The sequence below is a fragment of the Vicia villosa genome, linkage group LG3, assembly GCF_029867415.1.
Source record: "Vicia villosa cultivar HV-30 ecotype Madison, WI linkage group LG3, Vvil1.0, whole genome shotgun sequence".
Taxonomy (NCBI): domain Eukaryota; kingdom Viridiplantae; phylum Streptophyta; class Magnoliopsida; order Fabales; family Fabaceae; genus Vicia; species Vicia villosa.
In genome coordinates, this window is record NC_081182.1 from 13,486,790 (window position 1) to 13,505,727 (window position 18,938).

General features: G+C 33.9%; 1 protein-coding gene across 1 annotated transcript; it reads right to left on the reverse strand.

Moving 5' to 3' along the window:
- Positions 1-9,536: 9,536 nt before the first annotated feature.
- On the reverse strand, positions 9,537-11,639 carry LOC131660371 (polyol transporter 5-like). Its single transcript, XM_058929610.1, has 3 exons — positions 11,350-11,639; positions 10,896-11,242; positions 9,537-10,808 (listed from the first exon to the last, which is right to left on the reverse strand). The coding sequence occupies exons 1-3, from the start codon at positions 11,477-11,479 to the stop codon at positions 9,741-9,743; spliced, it is 1,545 nt and encodes a 514-aa protein (XP_058785593.1). The 5' UTR covers positions 11,480-11,639; the 3' UTR covers positions 9,537-9,740.
- Between the last annotated feature and the right edge of the window lie 7,299 nt (positions 11,640-18,938).

Below are 18,938 nucleotides of genomic sequence, written 5' to 3' on the forward strand. Positions count from 1 at the left end.
ATATCTCATGATGATGATCTAGGTTATTATTGTATTATTTCATATTAGGGTTTGTTTTATGGTTTTATTTTTTAACAATTTTTAGATGTAGTTTACCTCTACAGTTTCTTATTGGTCTTATTTTAGAATACACTTGTTAAAATCTTCATGCATGAACATAGGCTATTTGTTTTATGAGTCATGTTGAGTTTAATTTCTACTAAGTTTCTGTTTGATTTTATTTTTTATTTTAATAAAAAGGCTATAACTCCATTCTAAAAACTTTGTTTTTACCCCTTGTATTATTATTTGTTTGCTTTAATTTTTAGATGTTTTCAATTAGTTTTGATTTAACTCTAGATCTTATATATAAGTCACGTTCCTCCATACTTTAATTTGTATTAATTTTGTGTTTGATTTCAATATTAGTAATGTTAATTTTAGTTTTTAATAATTAGTTGATAGTAAAATCCTATGAAAAATCCTACGAAACTATATTCCTTCATTCAATGAAAAAAGAAATACCATTGGCTTCATGATATGATTTGAAAAATTCTTAGGGAGAGACATACCTAAAAAATTGTTTTACACACAACCATTCACAAAATTTTAATTAATTAAAAAATAAATACTGATTTTTCTCCCTCCTTCATAATCTCAACCACCCCATAAATTCAATTAAAAACAAAATTAAAATTAAAATAAATTTAAAAAATACTCTTTCTTATTGAATGTTTCTAAGAATGTGGTTTAAGATCGTGTGTCCATGCAGGAATTGCTTCTATGATGGAGTATTTTAAGGAGAAGGTTGGTGTGGATTTGGTTAGGCAAAAGTCAGAAGCACGGTAAGTTATATATACTTATCATTTATAATTTTTAAAATAAAATTTAATATATATTATTATAAATATTTTTTTAAAAAAATATTTATGAAATTAAAATAAAAGAAAATGTTGAATTATAAACTAAAAGAATAGTCAAAATTATTAAAACCAAATAATAAAATTAAAAAAAAAGCTCATCATAAGTTTTTAACATCTTAGATACTAAAATTTTATAATATAAAATATAAAACAATTTAATCATGTACATTTTAACCATCTACAAATTAATAACAACAAAATAAACATAAATAAAAGTTAATAAAAGAGTGAAAAACAAATGTAGGACAATATAATTAATAATAACATCATCACGTATTTAATTTTATTTTTTTCGAAAATTTTGAAAAATAAATATAAGTTATGGATTAATCAAATATTTAAGATATAATTGTGAAATTTTTTAAAAATGAATATAATCAAATATTTACAAATTATTGTTTTTTAAAATTTAAATTGATGTCTAAATTAATCATCATAGCTTAAAGTTTATTTGAGATAAATAAATCAAACCTGAGACCTTGAGAAGAACAAACTCTCAAGACCCAATCATTTTACCGCTAGACCAACCTAATTTATATAAGAAATGCAATTTTGAGAAAAAAATAAAATTATAACTAATCACTAAAGAAAGCAAAAATAATTAGTTTTTTTATTAAATAAAAAATTAAAATACGTGGAGTATGTTAAATAGTGGAGGTTGATATTAATAATAAAATTAGTGAGGTAATAATTTTTTTTATTACTAATTTAAATTTAATTTTATTATAGTTGAAAATATGGAAACCTAGGTATTGTTTTTGTTTTTTATTACCTAAGTAATTAGAAACATGAAGTATTATTATAAGCCAATGAAATAGGGATTGTTGGAAGATATAGTTAGATTTTTTTTTAACTTTTAATTATTTTATTTTATTAATTGAAAACATGTGGTTGAAAACATGGGGTATAATTTTATTATAAAAATAATTGGTTAGAGGTATAAATAATAAAATAAAATAGATAAATATATGAATAACAAATGACAAAAGTATTCTCAGTTTTGGCACCCAAAAATTTAATAAATTTACTATAATTTTTTTTAGAGTTATTTAATAGAGCAATTCTTGCATGGACACGGGAAAAAAATTTTAAATAACCATGTTTATTAAAAAAAATACCAAAAAAACCAAGTTTTTGTGGTATTTACCAAACTGTCTAGGTTTGGGGTACCAGACAGGTGGATGCGCCAAATGATTTGGCGAATGCTTATTGAAATAGCCAAACCAAATGGCGCAAACGTGTAGAAATTAGGGCTAGAAAGTTTTAGCCATTTCAAATGGCGCATAAGGCCATCATGCAACACATAGGCGCCATTTCATTTGGCTCCTATGTGTTGTGCCTTTTTTTTTCAAAATTAACCCGTTTCGGGTATTTTCGCGCAAAGTTTTTATTTCCGGTCTTTTATTTTCGTAAAAACGTCTGATAAATCGAGTTCGTAAAATTCTTATTAACCCTAAATAATGTTTGCGTCGTTGATTTCGGTTTTTTACTAAAGCACAATTTATTGATGAAAGACTGAGGAAAGGTTACAAGAGTTGCATGTGAAATTGTTACATTGTCGAAAAAAATACAGAGTAGATTAAACTTACGACGAGGTTGAGCCACGACTAGGGCATCTTTTTCTATTGTGCCCCACCTGACGACAAATGCTGCATTTTCGTTCCATTTTGTCGTGGACGTCCATTTCGGTTCTAATCCGTGTACTATTGGGACGACCCTTTTTCTTTCGCCGCATTGCATCGTTATGCCAAACTACCTCTCCATCATACTCAGGCCAGTAATCCTCCTTGGCTACCACTGGAAACGCAGCACTGTAAACTCGAAGCAATGTCTCAGTCTTGTAAATTGGAGACAGTAGTGATTTTGCGTCGCGGTGCGCATACGCACATGCAGCTATGACATGTGAGCAAGGCATACGAAAAGCTTGAAACCTTCCACAGTCGCACCAATCTTCGTCCAGAAGAACCCTATATTGTTGTCTTGGCAAACCCTCATTGTGGTCAATTGTTTCGCATACACTGAACGTGCGGTTGAATCCGTCGAAAGAAGTAACTTGACGAGTGTTTGCTTTTGCCGATTGCTGTTGCATAAATTTCATGCAACTATCACTTAATAGTTGACCAGATTGCCTAACATCACCCCATTTCCTGCCTCTCGTTGAGAAGAGCGAAGCCATCCTAAAGTAGGTAGCCTCCACTAGTGCTGTGATAGGAAGGTTACGAATGCCTTTGAAAATTCCATTCATGGATTCCACGAGATTTGTCGTCATATGGCCCCATCGCACGCCTTTGTCGTAAGCCCTTGTCCATTTCTCCCTAGAAAGGTTATCTATCCAACTACCTGCCTCTGGATTTGTCATTACAATCTCACTTCGATAATGCTGGAATGTGGGTTGGGTCAATGCATAACCAGCATTGACCAGGGCCTTCCTTAGATGTCTGTCCTTGATCTCCCGCATGAAGTTCTGGGCGATGTGGCGAATACAATAGACGTGTTTTAATGGCGGGTCATGCCATCCGTTTGCTGGATTATTATAGGCACTCTCAATGGAAGCGTGCCTATCGGAGATTAAACAGATGTCAGGCTGAGGAGCAACATGTTCTCGGAGGTTCCTTAGAAAGAAACTCCAAGCCACCGCAGTTTCACCTTCGACAATTGCGAACGCCACTGGAAATATGTTGTTGTTCCCGTCTTGTGCAACCGCCATGAGCATGGTTCCTTTGTATTTACCGTATAACCATGTTCCATCAATTTGAAGTATGGGTTTACAATGTGCAAACCCTCGTACGCAAGGTTTGAACGCCCAAAAAAGCCGATGGAATATTCCGTTTCCTTGGACAGGGTTTCCATCCGGGGCATGCGCGGGCAGTGTCTCTAGAATAGTAACAGTGCCAGGTGCGTAACTATGTAGCGCATTGAGGTATCGGGGAAGAATTTTGTATGACTACTCCCAGTTGCCGTAGACTGTCTCAATTGCCTTTGTTTTTGCAACCCACGCCTTTCTGTAAGATGGAGTGTAGTTGAAGGTTGTAACTATATGCGAGATAATATTTTTGACCTTCAGAGACGGATCAGAGCTTATTAGAGGCAAGATCTCCTGACAGATGAGATCGGCACTGAGTTTCGTATGATCCTGGGAAGTGTTAGGGTTGACACATGTGTGTTGTTGCGTAATCGACCCTATTTTCCATGCATTACTTCTCTTCCTATAAGAAGCCAACAGTCTGAAGCCACACTCTGGATTCTTACAAGTGATTACATACCGTTCCAGGTTTGAACGATCTACTTCAAAATCAACGTTGTGTGCCATGTGCCATTTTTTTATTGTTCTAAGACATGCCTCCTTAGAGGGAAACTTGTCTCCTTCCTTTAACTCATCGTCATTTTGGATGTACGGTGTGAAGAAGATGTCGGATGATGGTTCGTCACCTTGAAGGTTCAAGTTACTCATATGCGCTGGAGGTGCGTACACATGGGCTGGAGGCACCGGAATGTGTTGCTCGTCGTCGGATTCCTCGTTGACCATTTCGTCAAATTCAGTTTCCAGATCTTCTTCTTCCTCGTCTATGACATCAACCTCTTCTTGCTCATTGACTGGTGGGTCTATAACTTGCGACTGGATAACCTGAGTTTCTTGTGTCCCAACATGAAGAGTAACGTACAGCTCGATGGAATCCAAGCCAGAGTATTCGTGGGTAGTAAACATATCTTGCAGGTCTTCGTCATTTGCAATCTCCATCTCATAAAACTTGACGATGTTGTTGTCGTTGAAAGAGGGACATTGGTAAAAAAATGTTTGCAATAGGACCCATTGCAATCTTAGCTTGTAGTCGCTGAATGAAGTATGTAAAGGTGGCTCTTTTGCTTAACAAAAATGGCACAACTTGCGTGTTTCTCATCACAAAACCAGCTATTTCATGTGAGTAAGTCTCACCGTTTAGATGGGCATGTACAAGGTATTGGGTAGTTGAAGCCATTTTTTCGGGTTAGTGTTTGGGTGTTGTAATTTCAGAGTAGGTAATATTGATTATGGTGGCTTGGACGAATTCATAGACAGCGACCCACGAGACAACCCACTTCCAGGCCCAGTGACACAGACCGAGCAAGAAGCACGAAGGGGTAGGGGTAGGGGTAGAGGTAGGGAAAGGGGTGGTGCTAATCTTCGCGGCGCCATCAACGATCGCGGTAAACGTGTGATAACAAGACCAGGGTGCGGAACAGATGGCTATCTTGGTGATGGACGTCATTAAGCATTTTGTTGTGTTTTCTTTAGTCAATTGTGTCGATGTATCGTTTCTTTAATCAATTGTAATCGATGTTTCGTTTCTTTAATCAAATGTTACCGATGTTTCGTTTTCGATTATCAAATGCCAATTTTCGTTTTGTGCACTAAATTATAAAAACTTAAAAAATAATTTGAAAATTAATATATATATATATATATATATATATATATAATGACCACTTAACTAATAAGAAAAATTGAAAAAAAAAAAAATAGCTTAGCCTAATGCGCCAAATGGTTTGGCTATTAGGGCAAAAAAGCTAGCCTAATGCGCCATTCCATTTGGCACAAACACTCCCTATTTTAGTGTTAGCCAAATGGTTTGGCGTATTCACCAGATTTCAACACTTATGCGCCAAACCAAATGGCGCATTCACTTTCAGCCGGTCCCAAACCTAGACAGTTCGGTAAATACCCCGAAAACTTGGTTTTTTTTGTATTTTTTTTATTAAACATGGTTATTAAATTTTTTTTCTGGACACGGTCCTAAATCTATATATTTAGGAACAACCAATAAGAAGACAGAGAATTTAAATTTATTTAAAATTTAATTTCCTTTTTAATTGTCAACATGGAGGGTGGTTGTGATAATGGAGGAGAGAGATAATTTTAATTTTATTATTTAATTAATAAAAAAATGTGATTGGTTGTGTGTAAATCCAGGTGGTATGGCTGTGTCCATCTAAGTATTTTCCTATTTAATATTATCAGTGGAGGAGGTTAGTAGAAAACTAAAAATAAAAATGAAAAATAAATTAATAGTGGTAGAAATTAAAAAAAATAAATGGTTAGTGGCATAATAAATATTAAAATAAAATAAGGATAATGGTAACTTGAAAATTGTGTATTTTTTCCATTAAAAAATTATAATTGATGTTTTTGATTGCCTTTTTCAACACAAACTTTCCATTTATGAGATTTTTAACATGTGTTCTAGGGCACAAGTTAGGAGTTAGATATAAAATAAATTACTCGGAAATAATATATGAATAACAAATGACAGAAGTATTTTCAATTTTGGCGCAAAAAATCCCTCAAGAGAATTAACAACTTTAATTAATAAGATTTAAAATAATTGTTCTTGTAATTAATATATAAAAATTATATTAAATAATAGACAAAATATCCATTTTGATCTCTTAACTATACACTTGAGTTCAGATTGATCCCTTAATTTTTTTTTTCATGTAACTTTGGTCTCTTAACTTTCAAAAAGTTTCATTTTAGTATTTTTTGTCTAATTAGCGATGAAAAAACTTTGAAATCGGTCGCTAAATTTGTCTGTAATTAAATCAAAAGGACTAAAATGAAACAATATTGAAGTTAAGGAACAAGGTGACACGAAAAAAAAGGAGAAATTTAAACTTAAGATTATAGTTAAGGGACCAAAATGAATATTTTTCCTAAATAATAATATTAAAATTAAGTGTTCGGTTGAATTTGAAAAAGATAGACAATATTAATGTTGAATTAGAAAAAATTAATAATTAGAAATTAAAAAACTCATAAATTAACAAATAAAAAGAAAGTAAAATTTTAAAATTCGTAAAATTATCAATGAAAGTAAAAAAAAAAAAATATTTATAGAACAAACTTGGTTTTTGAGTTTGATGACTCATAATTGTAATCAATTTCTTTCACATCTCTTGACATCTTGTCCACCCGTAGAATTTAATCAAAGATTTCAGTTTCAAAATTCAGCATGCGAACACATTTAGTCACCTTCACGTTTGGAATTTAAACGATCAACTTCATCCTCTAATTTAGAGATAATAGCCATGAAGAGATAATCAGTATCAGAAATACATAATCAGTCATACTAAGATCTTTCTTCTGGCTGTAACGTGGTCGAGTTACAAAAGTTATTGGTTTTTTTTGGATTCACAAAGCCTAAATATAAGAGAGCAACATCCTTTTTATATATCATTTTGATTTTTAAAAAGTCTCTTTTCTTTTCTTTCCACTTTACAACGCTTTTTTTTTTTTTTTTGGTAATTTTCTTGTATTTGTATTGACATTTGATTTTTTTTTTTTTTGTCAAAACATACTCTTTTATTTATTTTCTCCATTTATTGCTTGGTTTTTTTAAAAGAATTATTTTCTCCAAAAATTTATTGTTTGAAATACTCTTGCATTTTTTAGTGCTCTCATATCCTTAAGATAAGGTGGTGAACATTGTTTTTCTTTTAAAATTGTGTAAAGATTGTAATGTTGAAAGAACAAAACTTTAACTATTTAGTAGGACTATTCAAAAAAACCTTGAACTAAACCGAACCATTGAATCAAATCGATCTGAAGTTAAAATAATCGAACCGTTATGTTTGGTTATTGAATCAAATCATATTGCACAATCAGTTCTAGAATTGAACTGAAACTAAAAAAAAGAAAAATACAAAAAAATGTTTTTAAATATTTTAAAAAAATTAAAATATCTTAATGGTTCGGTTCTTTAATAAATGGTTTGATTTGAGAAAAATTAACTTCTAACGGTTTGGAATTTCAAAACGGTTTACTAAACCAATGATTTTGGTTCGGTTCAATTTTGAGTTTTTGAAACAGTTCTATTCACTTTGAGTGAATTTTTCTATGGGTTGGTTTCGTTCAGTCTTCTCACTGAACTATATCATGCACAACCCTACTTTTTAGGCTCAAAGGGATTGACAAAGGATCACACTCTTACAAGGTAGGTTTTTTGACCAAGTATTTTTTCACTCAATAACAAATAATGCATTGATCATATTCATGACTTCAAATATATCAAGTAATAGTAAGAATGATTTGAAATCCACAAAGTTAGTTTGCATGTCCACTCTCATTATTTATGTAAAATATGAAGTTGCGCACATCTCACCTGATCAGGCTTATATGACTATTGACTTTCATTAACATGTTTTCATGGCCATGCTATAGTAAAATCAATTTTTTTGTAAACAATTAGTTTATGGCCATGCTATAATTTACAAATAACCAAATATCAATTATGAATGAAGCATTTAAAAATAAAATCTTTTTATCATGCCATCATTCATGAATTTTGTCATTAACTTAACATTTGTGATTCTTATGCATTTGACTTTTACCATCTACAAACAATTTAAAAATACAAATATTTGAAAAATTTCAAAAAAATTAAGCAAGTACTTAATGATGAAAACAATTTCAATGTCATAGGTTTTGTGTAGGCTTCAACTTTGATATTCCTTGCATTTCACCCATGCAGAAAAGTTTGGCATGTCCTTAGGTCATCAAAATATGGATGGTATTTCCGTGAACCTCACTTGGCCATAAGAAATCTCGTTTAACCACCAATATGCATCAGAGCATGCTAAGCAAACAACAAGGCTCGCTTAGCCACCAAAGAGCTGTAGAGCGTGCTAAACGCATAATAGGGATCACTTAGCCGACTTCCTTCAACATTCCATGGTACATGTTGTACTTCTTTGAATTCATCTTACAACACGGTATATAAATGATGATCACACATATATTTAGTCATATATTAGGTCCAAGAGATACTCAGATGTTTTGGGAATTTGGACATGCTCGTGTACTTAGTACAAGATGACTAACATGTCCAAAACTCCACTTGTCCATGGAATTTGTCAGTGATACACATAAAACTTAAAATATACACACAAATTGTTCAAACATAATTAACTAGAAAGCAACAAATAGAAAACATATAAAGTTCACATTGATGGTGGCAATATGTAGTAGTAGGTCAATCATCAATCATTAATGCAAAGCAAACATTTGTGATGTGCATCACTAATATCCCGAGCACGAGTAAAGTAGGTACGCAAGTTATGGTTCACAACATCCAAGCTTAAAGGTTCATGTTGGTGTTATTTGTGTGTTGCAGATGGAATGATCGGACTACTTTGTCTTATAAGGTTTTTCGCCATACAATAGCATTGAACAAAATATTCGTCCATTTTTGTATCAAGGCAACGATGGTAATAATTAGGGAGATGTACTTCAAACGTTCTATAGAGTCTAGTGATCAATCTTGAATAGGCCAAAGAGGTTTTGAGATTGGCGCACGATCGTCCAAATCCTATGAGATGGTTTTTCATATGTCTATATCTTGTTTGGTCAAAATATACTAGATAAGTTAGGTTGACTTGAGGATTGTTGAAGAGGTATTAAGCTTAGGTGTGACATTGGACTGGATAAAGGTTAGCCACAATTGAATTTCAATGTTGACGTTAAACATTTTAAAATGGATAGGTAGGTCAACTCTCCCTTTTTCATAGATTTCAAATCTGAATACAAATAGCTTCTTACTTTGTATTTAGATTTCAAATCCAATACAAATAGCTTCTTACTTTGTATTTTTTAAAATAATTAAAAAATAAATACTACTCATCAACAAAATTTAATATCACCACAAACCATTTTTAACTATCATAATTTACTCAATACAATACTATATTTAAAAATATAGGTAATAACATAAAGAAATGCTAATGAACCTCTTACTACTACTACTACATTATTTTTATATATCGACTTTAACTAAAGCATTAATTAATCATAATTTTGATTACTCCTTAATTGGCGAGTTGGACCTCCCCATCATTGGTACCCTTGGTACTTGACTTCCCTCTAAATTTACCAAAAGATCCTTCCATTTCTTCAAGAGTCTTCCCCTGTGTTTCAGGAAGCAACGTGTAGAAAAAAACCCACCCACAAGCTGCAATTCCACCAAACAAAAAGAAAGCCCCTCCAATACTTATCTTATCAGACAAGGACAAAAACGTCATTGAGATTACCCCACTAGTCACTCTATTCACCACCACACCCGCAGACGCTCCCTGAGCGCGTAGCTTCAACGGAAAAATCTCAGAGCTATAAACCCATGTAATGGGACCCGCACCAATCGAAAACGTTGCCACATAGGATAAAACAGATGCAATACTCAATCCAACGGCCCACATCTTCCTCACGCGCGAATGATCAACAATCGTAAGACTCACCGCAAGAGTGAGCAACGAAATCACCATTCCACCGACACTTGATAATAATAACGGTCTTCGCCCGACCCGATCCAACAAAAAAGTAGCTACTAAAATAAAAACCGTTTTCGCCAATCCAACGGCTACGGTTGCAAGTAACTGCTCCGTATCAGATTCAAGCCCCGCTTTACGGAAAATGGTTGGACTATACAAAACGACGGCGTCTATACCTGAAGCTTGTTGAAAGAAATGAATCCCAAGAGCAGCTATAACTATGTGACGCACTGCGGGTGTAGGATAAAGAAACAACTCTTTCCACACAGTAGTACTTTCTCCTTCATCACTTTTGTTCACTGAAACGACGTCGTCGTCGTTGTTGTTGTGATTCTCGGGAATCCCAGCCGCGGCTTTAATTTCAGCGAGCCGAAGCCGAGCCTCTTGTTCAGAATCAGAGGTTTTGTTGAGAACTTTTATAGCATCATTGAGTCTTCCCTTCATAACGAGCCAGCGAGGTGACTCAGGCATGGCTAACACTCCAACGGCTAAGATTACAGAAGGAATGGCTCCAATTCCGAGCATGACTCTCCATCCTATTTCAAGTGGAAGCTTCGAGAATCCATAGTTTGAAATGTATCCAAGTAATATCCCTCCATTGATGAATACCTAATCATAATAAAATAATAGTTTAATTGTTTACTTAATTAATGTTTGTTATTGTTAATTATGATAATTATCGGATTAATTATGCACCTCCGGGAAAGATGTGAGGAAGCCGCGAGAGGAAGCGGGAGAGACTTCCGCCGTGTAGACAGGGGCGATCATGAGGGCGTAGCCGATACCGATGCCGGCGATGAAGCGGGCAAACATGAGGAAGGGAAAGTTAGGAGAGAATCCCATGAGGATTGCACCGGCGAAAAAAATGGCACCGGCAAGGACGATGGTGTAACGGCGACCGATCCAGTCGGAGGTTCTTCCGGCGAGGCAGGAACCTATTAAGGAGAAAAGGTTGATGATGCCGACGAGGATTTCGATTTGGACGTCGGAGAGTTTGAGGTCTCTTTTTATGTATATGACTGCGCCACTCATTACTCCAATATCTGCAAACATAACATACATATTGTTAACATGTTCATGTTCATCCATGCAATTACAATTATTTATGCGACCGCAACTGCAATTTAAAAATTTAAGCTTAAGTAGTTACCATAACCAAGTAAAATGGAAGTCATGGAAGCCAATATAGCACAGGCGAAAGCAAAGTTGTTGGATTTAGGTTTGTTATGGGGATCAAAATCTTCTAGTGACTTCTCAACTGATGTTTTTTCCTCTGCCATGTATCTTGATTAAGTAGTCAGTTATTGTATGGATTGAATTAGTGGAATATATACTGATCAAAGAAACACTTATGATCGGAGAGAAAACGTGTTCAATTATTTTGAGTTTGATAGTGAAATAGCTATGCATGCATGCATGTATGTTTAATGAGAATTTCAGAACTAAAGGGGAGGGTCGTTTGCTTATATAGAGATTTTAAAGACACAAGTCCCTACACAGCATATGGCTCTCTTTGAAACATCCTTTTCACTTTGTCTCGTACTCTAATTATATGTATGTTGTAATCATAATCACTATAATGAAGTTGGCAAAAGTTTGTTCAGCTAAGTCTCATTTGGTTGAGGATCATTGATATGAACAAGTTGATGATTCAGTATTTAGTTTCCTTTTATTGTAAAAAAATTAATAGTTTTAAATGTCTCAATACTATAATTTAAAAACATGAAAATGAAAATGGGAGAAGCCTTTCGAAAATGAAAATTTAAAAAAATAGAAAAATATTAGACATTTTTTTTAAAAAACAATTTTATTTAGAACGATAAAAAAGTCATTTATTACTAAATTTTTAATTTTCAGCATAATATAATAATAAATTTGAAAAATTTATGTAAGCCCTCCAAAAACCTCATTCAATACAATTTTTGAGTTCTCCTATTTTAGGAGGTTTTTGGTATTATAAATAAAATCAAACCCTTCAAAACCTTCCTTTTCAAAATGTTTCTATTCTTTTCACTCAATCCTTTCTATTTTCCAAACTCGCAAACAAAACCTAACAAATATTAGATCAGTGTTGTTGATACAGAAAATTATTAATTCGATCGTTATAATTAGTTTAGGATTCAAATTAATTCATTTTTGAATTTTAAATAGTTTTAAAATTTAAGTTTTTAACAATGATTTTGTGTTGCGGTGGAAAAATTGAGATTAAACTATTGATTAACTTAATTTGAAAAACATGAGTCACCACCAAATTTTATTGTTTTAAAAAGAAAGAGCAAATATTAATAAAATCCAACAAAAAAAATTAAGATAGTGGGGTTGGATATATAAGAGTATAACACCCTCACATTTGTGGTACTCTACACAAATATTTTGAAAACATGTGTTTTAGATTAAAGTGGGGTGCTAATACCTTCCTCCTATGTTAGATTAAAATGAATCATTTCAAATTCACTTTCATATTAGTTCTTACTTGTACTCATTTATTTTCTATTTAATGTTTATAAATCATTTCAATTCTCACTCCAAGTTATCATCATTCCAAGATTTCCAACAATCCCCCACTTGAATTTAAAAGGTGATTTTAGAAGTAACGTCAAACGTTTTTAAGATTGTGCATAAGCAAAGGTGTCTACGATTTGAACCTTTGCGTAGCAAGTAGGATTCAGATTCAAGAAGAAGGACACTATTTTCTTGATTTATTTCTCAGACATCAGATCCACACACAACATTTTCTTAAGGTGTATTTTAATAGTCAGTGCTTTAATGGCCCTGCACGTGTATCCCGGTTTAGTGAAGGCTTTAGGAATTATGTCTCGCAATTTCATAGGAACCGACCTAAGTTCCGCAATCACATAGGTGAGTCTATCAATAGTACTCATGTAGCCTAGGTACTCCCTTATACATAGTATAGATCTCATTAAGAGCTTATATTATCTCATCCTCTTATCGCTTCAAGATTCATGCTTCTCTTATTTACTCTAGCATGATCGCCTTATATTACTCACAACTTGTTATTACCCATTGAACCTATTTCTCGGGATCTCCAATCATCTAGGTCAGGTTACCATAATGAGGAACTCATTTCTTTATACCCATTAATCCCATTTTTTATGTATTAGGGACTTTCTCTCTAGCTAATCCTTTCGTCAAAGTGTTACCTGGAGATTTCGATAATCAGAGACGAAGTATTGTAGACGGTATGTTTCGAAGAAAAATGGGAATTGGTTGTGCAAAGCAATTTTTCAAGTTTCTTCATATGGGAGCTTTTTCTCTGTGTCGAGTTGGAGCCTAAGCTGAAACGCCCTCAAAGTTTAAAAAATAAGAATTGAGGATAGTTCGAGATATTTTGAAGATATATATTTTGATAAGTCACGTTGGCCGCGTTCCAGAGCTTCGAGCGGGAAGGTTTGAATTTCAAAAGGATTCGGGGTGTTCAATTTGTACAAAAATCACTCAAAAATCACTCAAGTACCAGCGTAAGAGAAAGAGTTTACTGAGAATGTACGTATGAGAAACACCAATGATATTTTTAATGTTGTTTTCACTTTATCAATGCAATTCCTTTAAATATTCCTTTCGAATTCCCTTACATTTTAGTCGAAGCCTTTTAAGTTTCATTTTTTTCACATGTTTTTTACTTCCTTTTAGACTTTAACTTGAATCTTTTATCCCAGTCATTTAGAAGTTTATAGTAGAAATCATTTTATTTACATATGACCACAACCTTTATGGAAATCTTCAATACTTTAATCAAATAAAATAAATTCAGAATATGAATTCAATCACAAAGATAACATCACTTAGACATATGTCCTAGGATCAATCTAGCCGATCCTGTAAGTTACTAATTACGTTAAATTTAGAAGACTAGAGTTTGTTTATCAAAAATCACTGTATACAAATTGGCACGCCCAATGGGACTGTGTCGAAGTGTTTTTATCACATATATTTTCTTTTTCTTTGAACTTGGATCTTTTGTTGTTTCCCTTGTGAGTCTGTCTTTGTCATTATTGTATGAACCTTAGGAGTGGTAAGATAGCCAACAATAACCAATCAATACCCAAAAGAAAATATACTAGAAAGATGGTTAATACCACCAGCACTGCGGGGGAACAAAACCCTCAATCGGGATCAGGCACAGTCGTTGCAAGTTCGACGAATGCATCGACTGCAATTCCTGGTTCACAGGCCATGTCCACATCTACAGGATCTATGGCCACAAATAGTTCTATACCTACATCCACAGGGTCCATGCCCACAAATAATTCGACGACCATACCTCTCGCTGGGAGTACGACGCAGATCCCGTCGAACACTCAAGATGATCTGATCTTGACATACATTGGAAACGAAGTCCAACCTACAACCCCTAGGCCACCAGGATTCGAAACTATTAGGCCTTGGAGGGAACAACCTCAATATGGAATACCATCCACCTTCATGTCAGGATTACACAATAGTACATCCACATATACACAACCCTCCATGACAACCTTTTCGCCAATACAAAATTCTGGTTCTGGTATGAAGAATGTAGGTCGAAGCACCCAGAACCAAGGATTGTCAACCCAATTACCTATGCTTACAACAAATAATCATGTAGCATTTAGGCAACAAATGGATGCCAGTAATCATGACATGGTAGGAGTCCTTGCCAGAGAGATGAATACCATCATCTCCCCATTAATCCAAAATGTTAATAGAACTAACCAAGAAAATACCCAAACTTATCAGCAAATGTCAATGCAAATGGTGCGCATAGCAGATTTGTGGGGAGCCTCTAAAGCGCCTGCTCGACGAAGATGAAACCAGGCGATAATCCAGGAGGAAGAAATAACCATTAATCAAGTTCGACCACCTAGACAGGAGGTTATCGAAGGAGACATAGGGGTAAGGGTACAACAGGGAATTCAACATGAAAACCCTAAACAACAATCCAGAAGAGTAATGATGGTAAATAGAAATTAGAATGCGGATGAACTAGTCCATTGGGTTAGGCAAGATAATATGTTGGTGGAGAACAATTTGACCACCATGATCGAAAGCATCATGGCACAAAATGGCTTAAACACAGGCCTTAGGAGGCCAAAATATACTTCCCCTTTGACAGAGTATGTTCTGCAGACTGAATTACCAAGGGGTTGTAAAGTCCCCAAATTCACAAAATTCTTAGGAGACACTAGTGAATATACTGTCGAACATGTAGCCAGATATTTGACCGAGCCATGGGATTTGGCAAATAGTGAAAACTTAAGGATAAAATATTTCTTTAGTTCGTTAATAAAAAATGCTTTCACGTGGTTTACTACACTGCCACCAAATTCTATAGATGCATGGCCTTGATTGGAGAGATTGTTCCATGAACAATTCTACATGGGACAAACCAAAATAAGTCTCAAAGAGTTAGCCAGCATTAAGAGAAAATTTACTGAGCCAATAGATGACTATTTAAATAGGTCTTGTCTATTGAAATCTAGATGCTTTACACTAGTACCTGAGCACAAATTAGTAGAAATGGTCGCTTGTAGGCTAGATTCTTCTATTCGAAAGAAACTAGATACCCAATATCTAAGGGATATGACCCAATTAGCAGATAGAGTTCGATATGCCTATGGATGGAGTCAATAAGGTTCTAACCCAAATGCCTTCACCTTCGACAAGAGGGGGGGTCCCAAGAAGGCAAGATAACCCTCATCCTAAAGTAAACAAGAGGGTGACTTTCAAACTCCCCGCTGAAGTCCCTACTGATAGGTGTTTTCAAAGAAAATTTCCACAAAGAAAACGTCTTAAAATTGTTGTTTTCGGTTTTGAAAAAATTTCCACAAAGAAAATTACCGGGACGTGTCGCGTACTAGGTCACTTTCTTTAGGACGTTTCGTCGTACTGCCACTAAGTATGCAACAATCGAGTTTCAACCACATCTCCAGGATAAAATAGCCCGTTGAAAAATATGAATATCACTTGCACTATAATAAACCGTTCAAAGAAATACACGTTAAGATGGTGTTTAAACCACTCGCAAAATTACAAAGAAGAAAAGTTTGAGATGAAGAGAACAGAGGGAGAAGAGAGACTTTGAAAATTCAGAAATCTGGAGTTCTATGGAAATGAACTGAAAAACTCTATTTATAGGAAAGGGAATCACTTTAGTGGAGCAAATAACATGGGGAGAGTTGAAATTTTCAAGCCAATTACTGGTCATTTTTGGTTGGTCGGCAAGTTAGACTTTGACTCATTCTTGGAGGGCAAACCAAACTCAGGCAAAAGCTAGGTTAAGACTAACTTTTTAATGAGTGACACTTCATAATGTTAATTAATTAATATTCATTAATTTCCACGAAATCAATTAATAAATAATTAATTTCCATTTCTAAAATTAATTAATTCGTAATTAATTAAATTCCACCAATGCGTGTTCCAAAATATTAACTCACACCTTCATTCATCATAAATAACACACATACAACTATCATCCTAAAATTCTTCATGCAAGAACATAACAACTTAATATTCATCACAATGCACATCATCAACAAGATTATGCAATGTCACATAAAATGTTATGCAATGACACTGACTCAATGCATGTTGTACCAATTATGAACACCTGGTTCAGTTTCCTCCTTGATCCCACCATATGATCGATTCCCTCTTAGAACTGAAGCACATCACAAGTTGCTACCATCACAATAGTAACGCCTCACTAAGATTCCTGAACAAGAAATTCTAGCCACTCACACTCGAACCATCACCATAGGAAACAGGGCCACATCATAAATAAAACCGAATTTCTCACATCATGTATTCACGGCTCTCACCATACAACAACAATAACATAATCATCAACGACATAACATGTATATAATTGAACATGCAACATCATTAAGAAATCCTCACAATATCTTCATAATAACATCATTAACATCAACCCCATAACAACAACATTAAGCTTCATCATTATAACACGCCATCATAACACAACATCATCCCAATAATGTAATAACTCATTAATAGAACATATAAATGATCAAATTCACAAACATATTAGACAAGAAATAATACTAAAAAAATTCACCTATCTATATCATGATATAATTCAGTTTATTAGCTTTCCAACGCTTCAAACGGTTCGTCGTTTGGATACACAGTTAAAAAGTTATGGTTGAAATCGTATGAGAAAAATAACATTTTTGAGCAAAATCTGAGTGCATGTGCCGACACCTGCGAGTTTCAGGTCGGCACATATACTGCTCTATTTAAGTCTGTAACATCTAATTTACATGTGCTGACACATACGTATTTCAGGCCAACACATACGACGGAATTTTCAAAAAAAATCGCTTTTCTAAAGGCTATGTGTCGGCACATAGCATGTTCAGGCCGACACATATTGTATGTTAGACATAAGAACTGTGTTTTAAAACACTTAAACATTGGTTTTCATGACATTAACTTAGGCATACAAATATGTATCATAATAGACCAATTTTTGTGCTATTTTAACATTTTAAATTTACTTATCATGTTATAGAATCTTGGATTAACAACATAACATAACAATAACTTCAATTCATCAATTATCATCAATTCATCATCATCATCATCATCATCATCAACACATAAATCATCATGGAATTAAGGATTGCAACACAACAGTTCATCGTCATAGGCATAAATCATCAAAGATCAACATACAACAATTCATCATTATAGTTCATCAACAATTAGCCACATAACAATTCATCATCATAGAATTATCATCACCCAAATAATGATCAAACTGTATGTCTACCCTTCCCTCACATCATTCACAATTGAAAACCATTACCCACCTTTATCTTAGAATTCTTCTAGAAATTGATCTCCAACTTTTTACGTATGATGTAAACTGACTACTCTTTATCTAATTCCCTTTTATAAATATCCCTCAACTATGGTTTACCTCATTTACCCTCAACTTAACCTCATATAATTATCAGCATACCCCTTAATTCTCTACACTTCTAATTATTTTAATTTCCTTATTACTTTATTAATAAGCCGCATGAAACCTATTATTTAATAATTCTAAAAATTTCTAACAATCATTAATTACTCTCTACATCTCACCACATGTTCACACACCCCTACTCCCAAACTTATCTAATTAAATCACCAAGAAATTAATTAAATAAACACCACAAATTCCAATTAAATTAATTAAATTAATTTCTAGAAAGTGGGGTGTTACACATAACACGAGTCAGGTGAGTCACCACGCGCCTGTGCCACTTCTCATGGAGCTTGGGTCACCCATACGAGCCCATATTTACTAAGCACCAATCTGATTAAACCATGATGGGCTTAAGGTCTCCTGATAGGTGCAATAGTTTAGGCGGGACAGAAGATCCATACTGGCCATCCTAGCTAGTGCTCCATGACCACGACTCTTAGTACTTCATATATACATATATATATATATATATATATATATATATATATATATATATATATATATATATATATATATATATATATATCATGGTAGAACAAATCAACCTATATGAGGTCCCACCATCTTATAATGAAGGGAGACTAGTTTCACTCATTCCACTATTTGGTCAAAATTCTAAAACCATGGCCGAATTCATAGGGATAAAGACGGACTCCTTCCTTCACTTTTCCAACGACACAATACGCCCATAAATATTCCAACCTTTAGGATTTAAATTTGAGTTAAGTATGATTTTGGTCCCT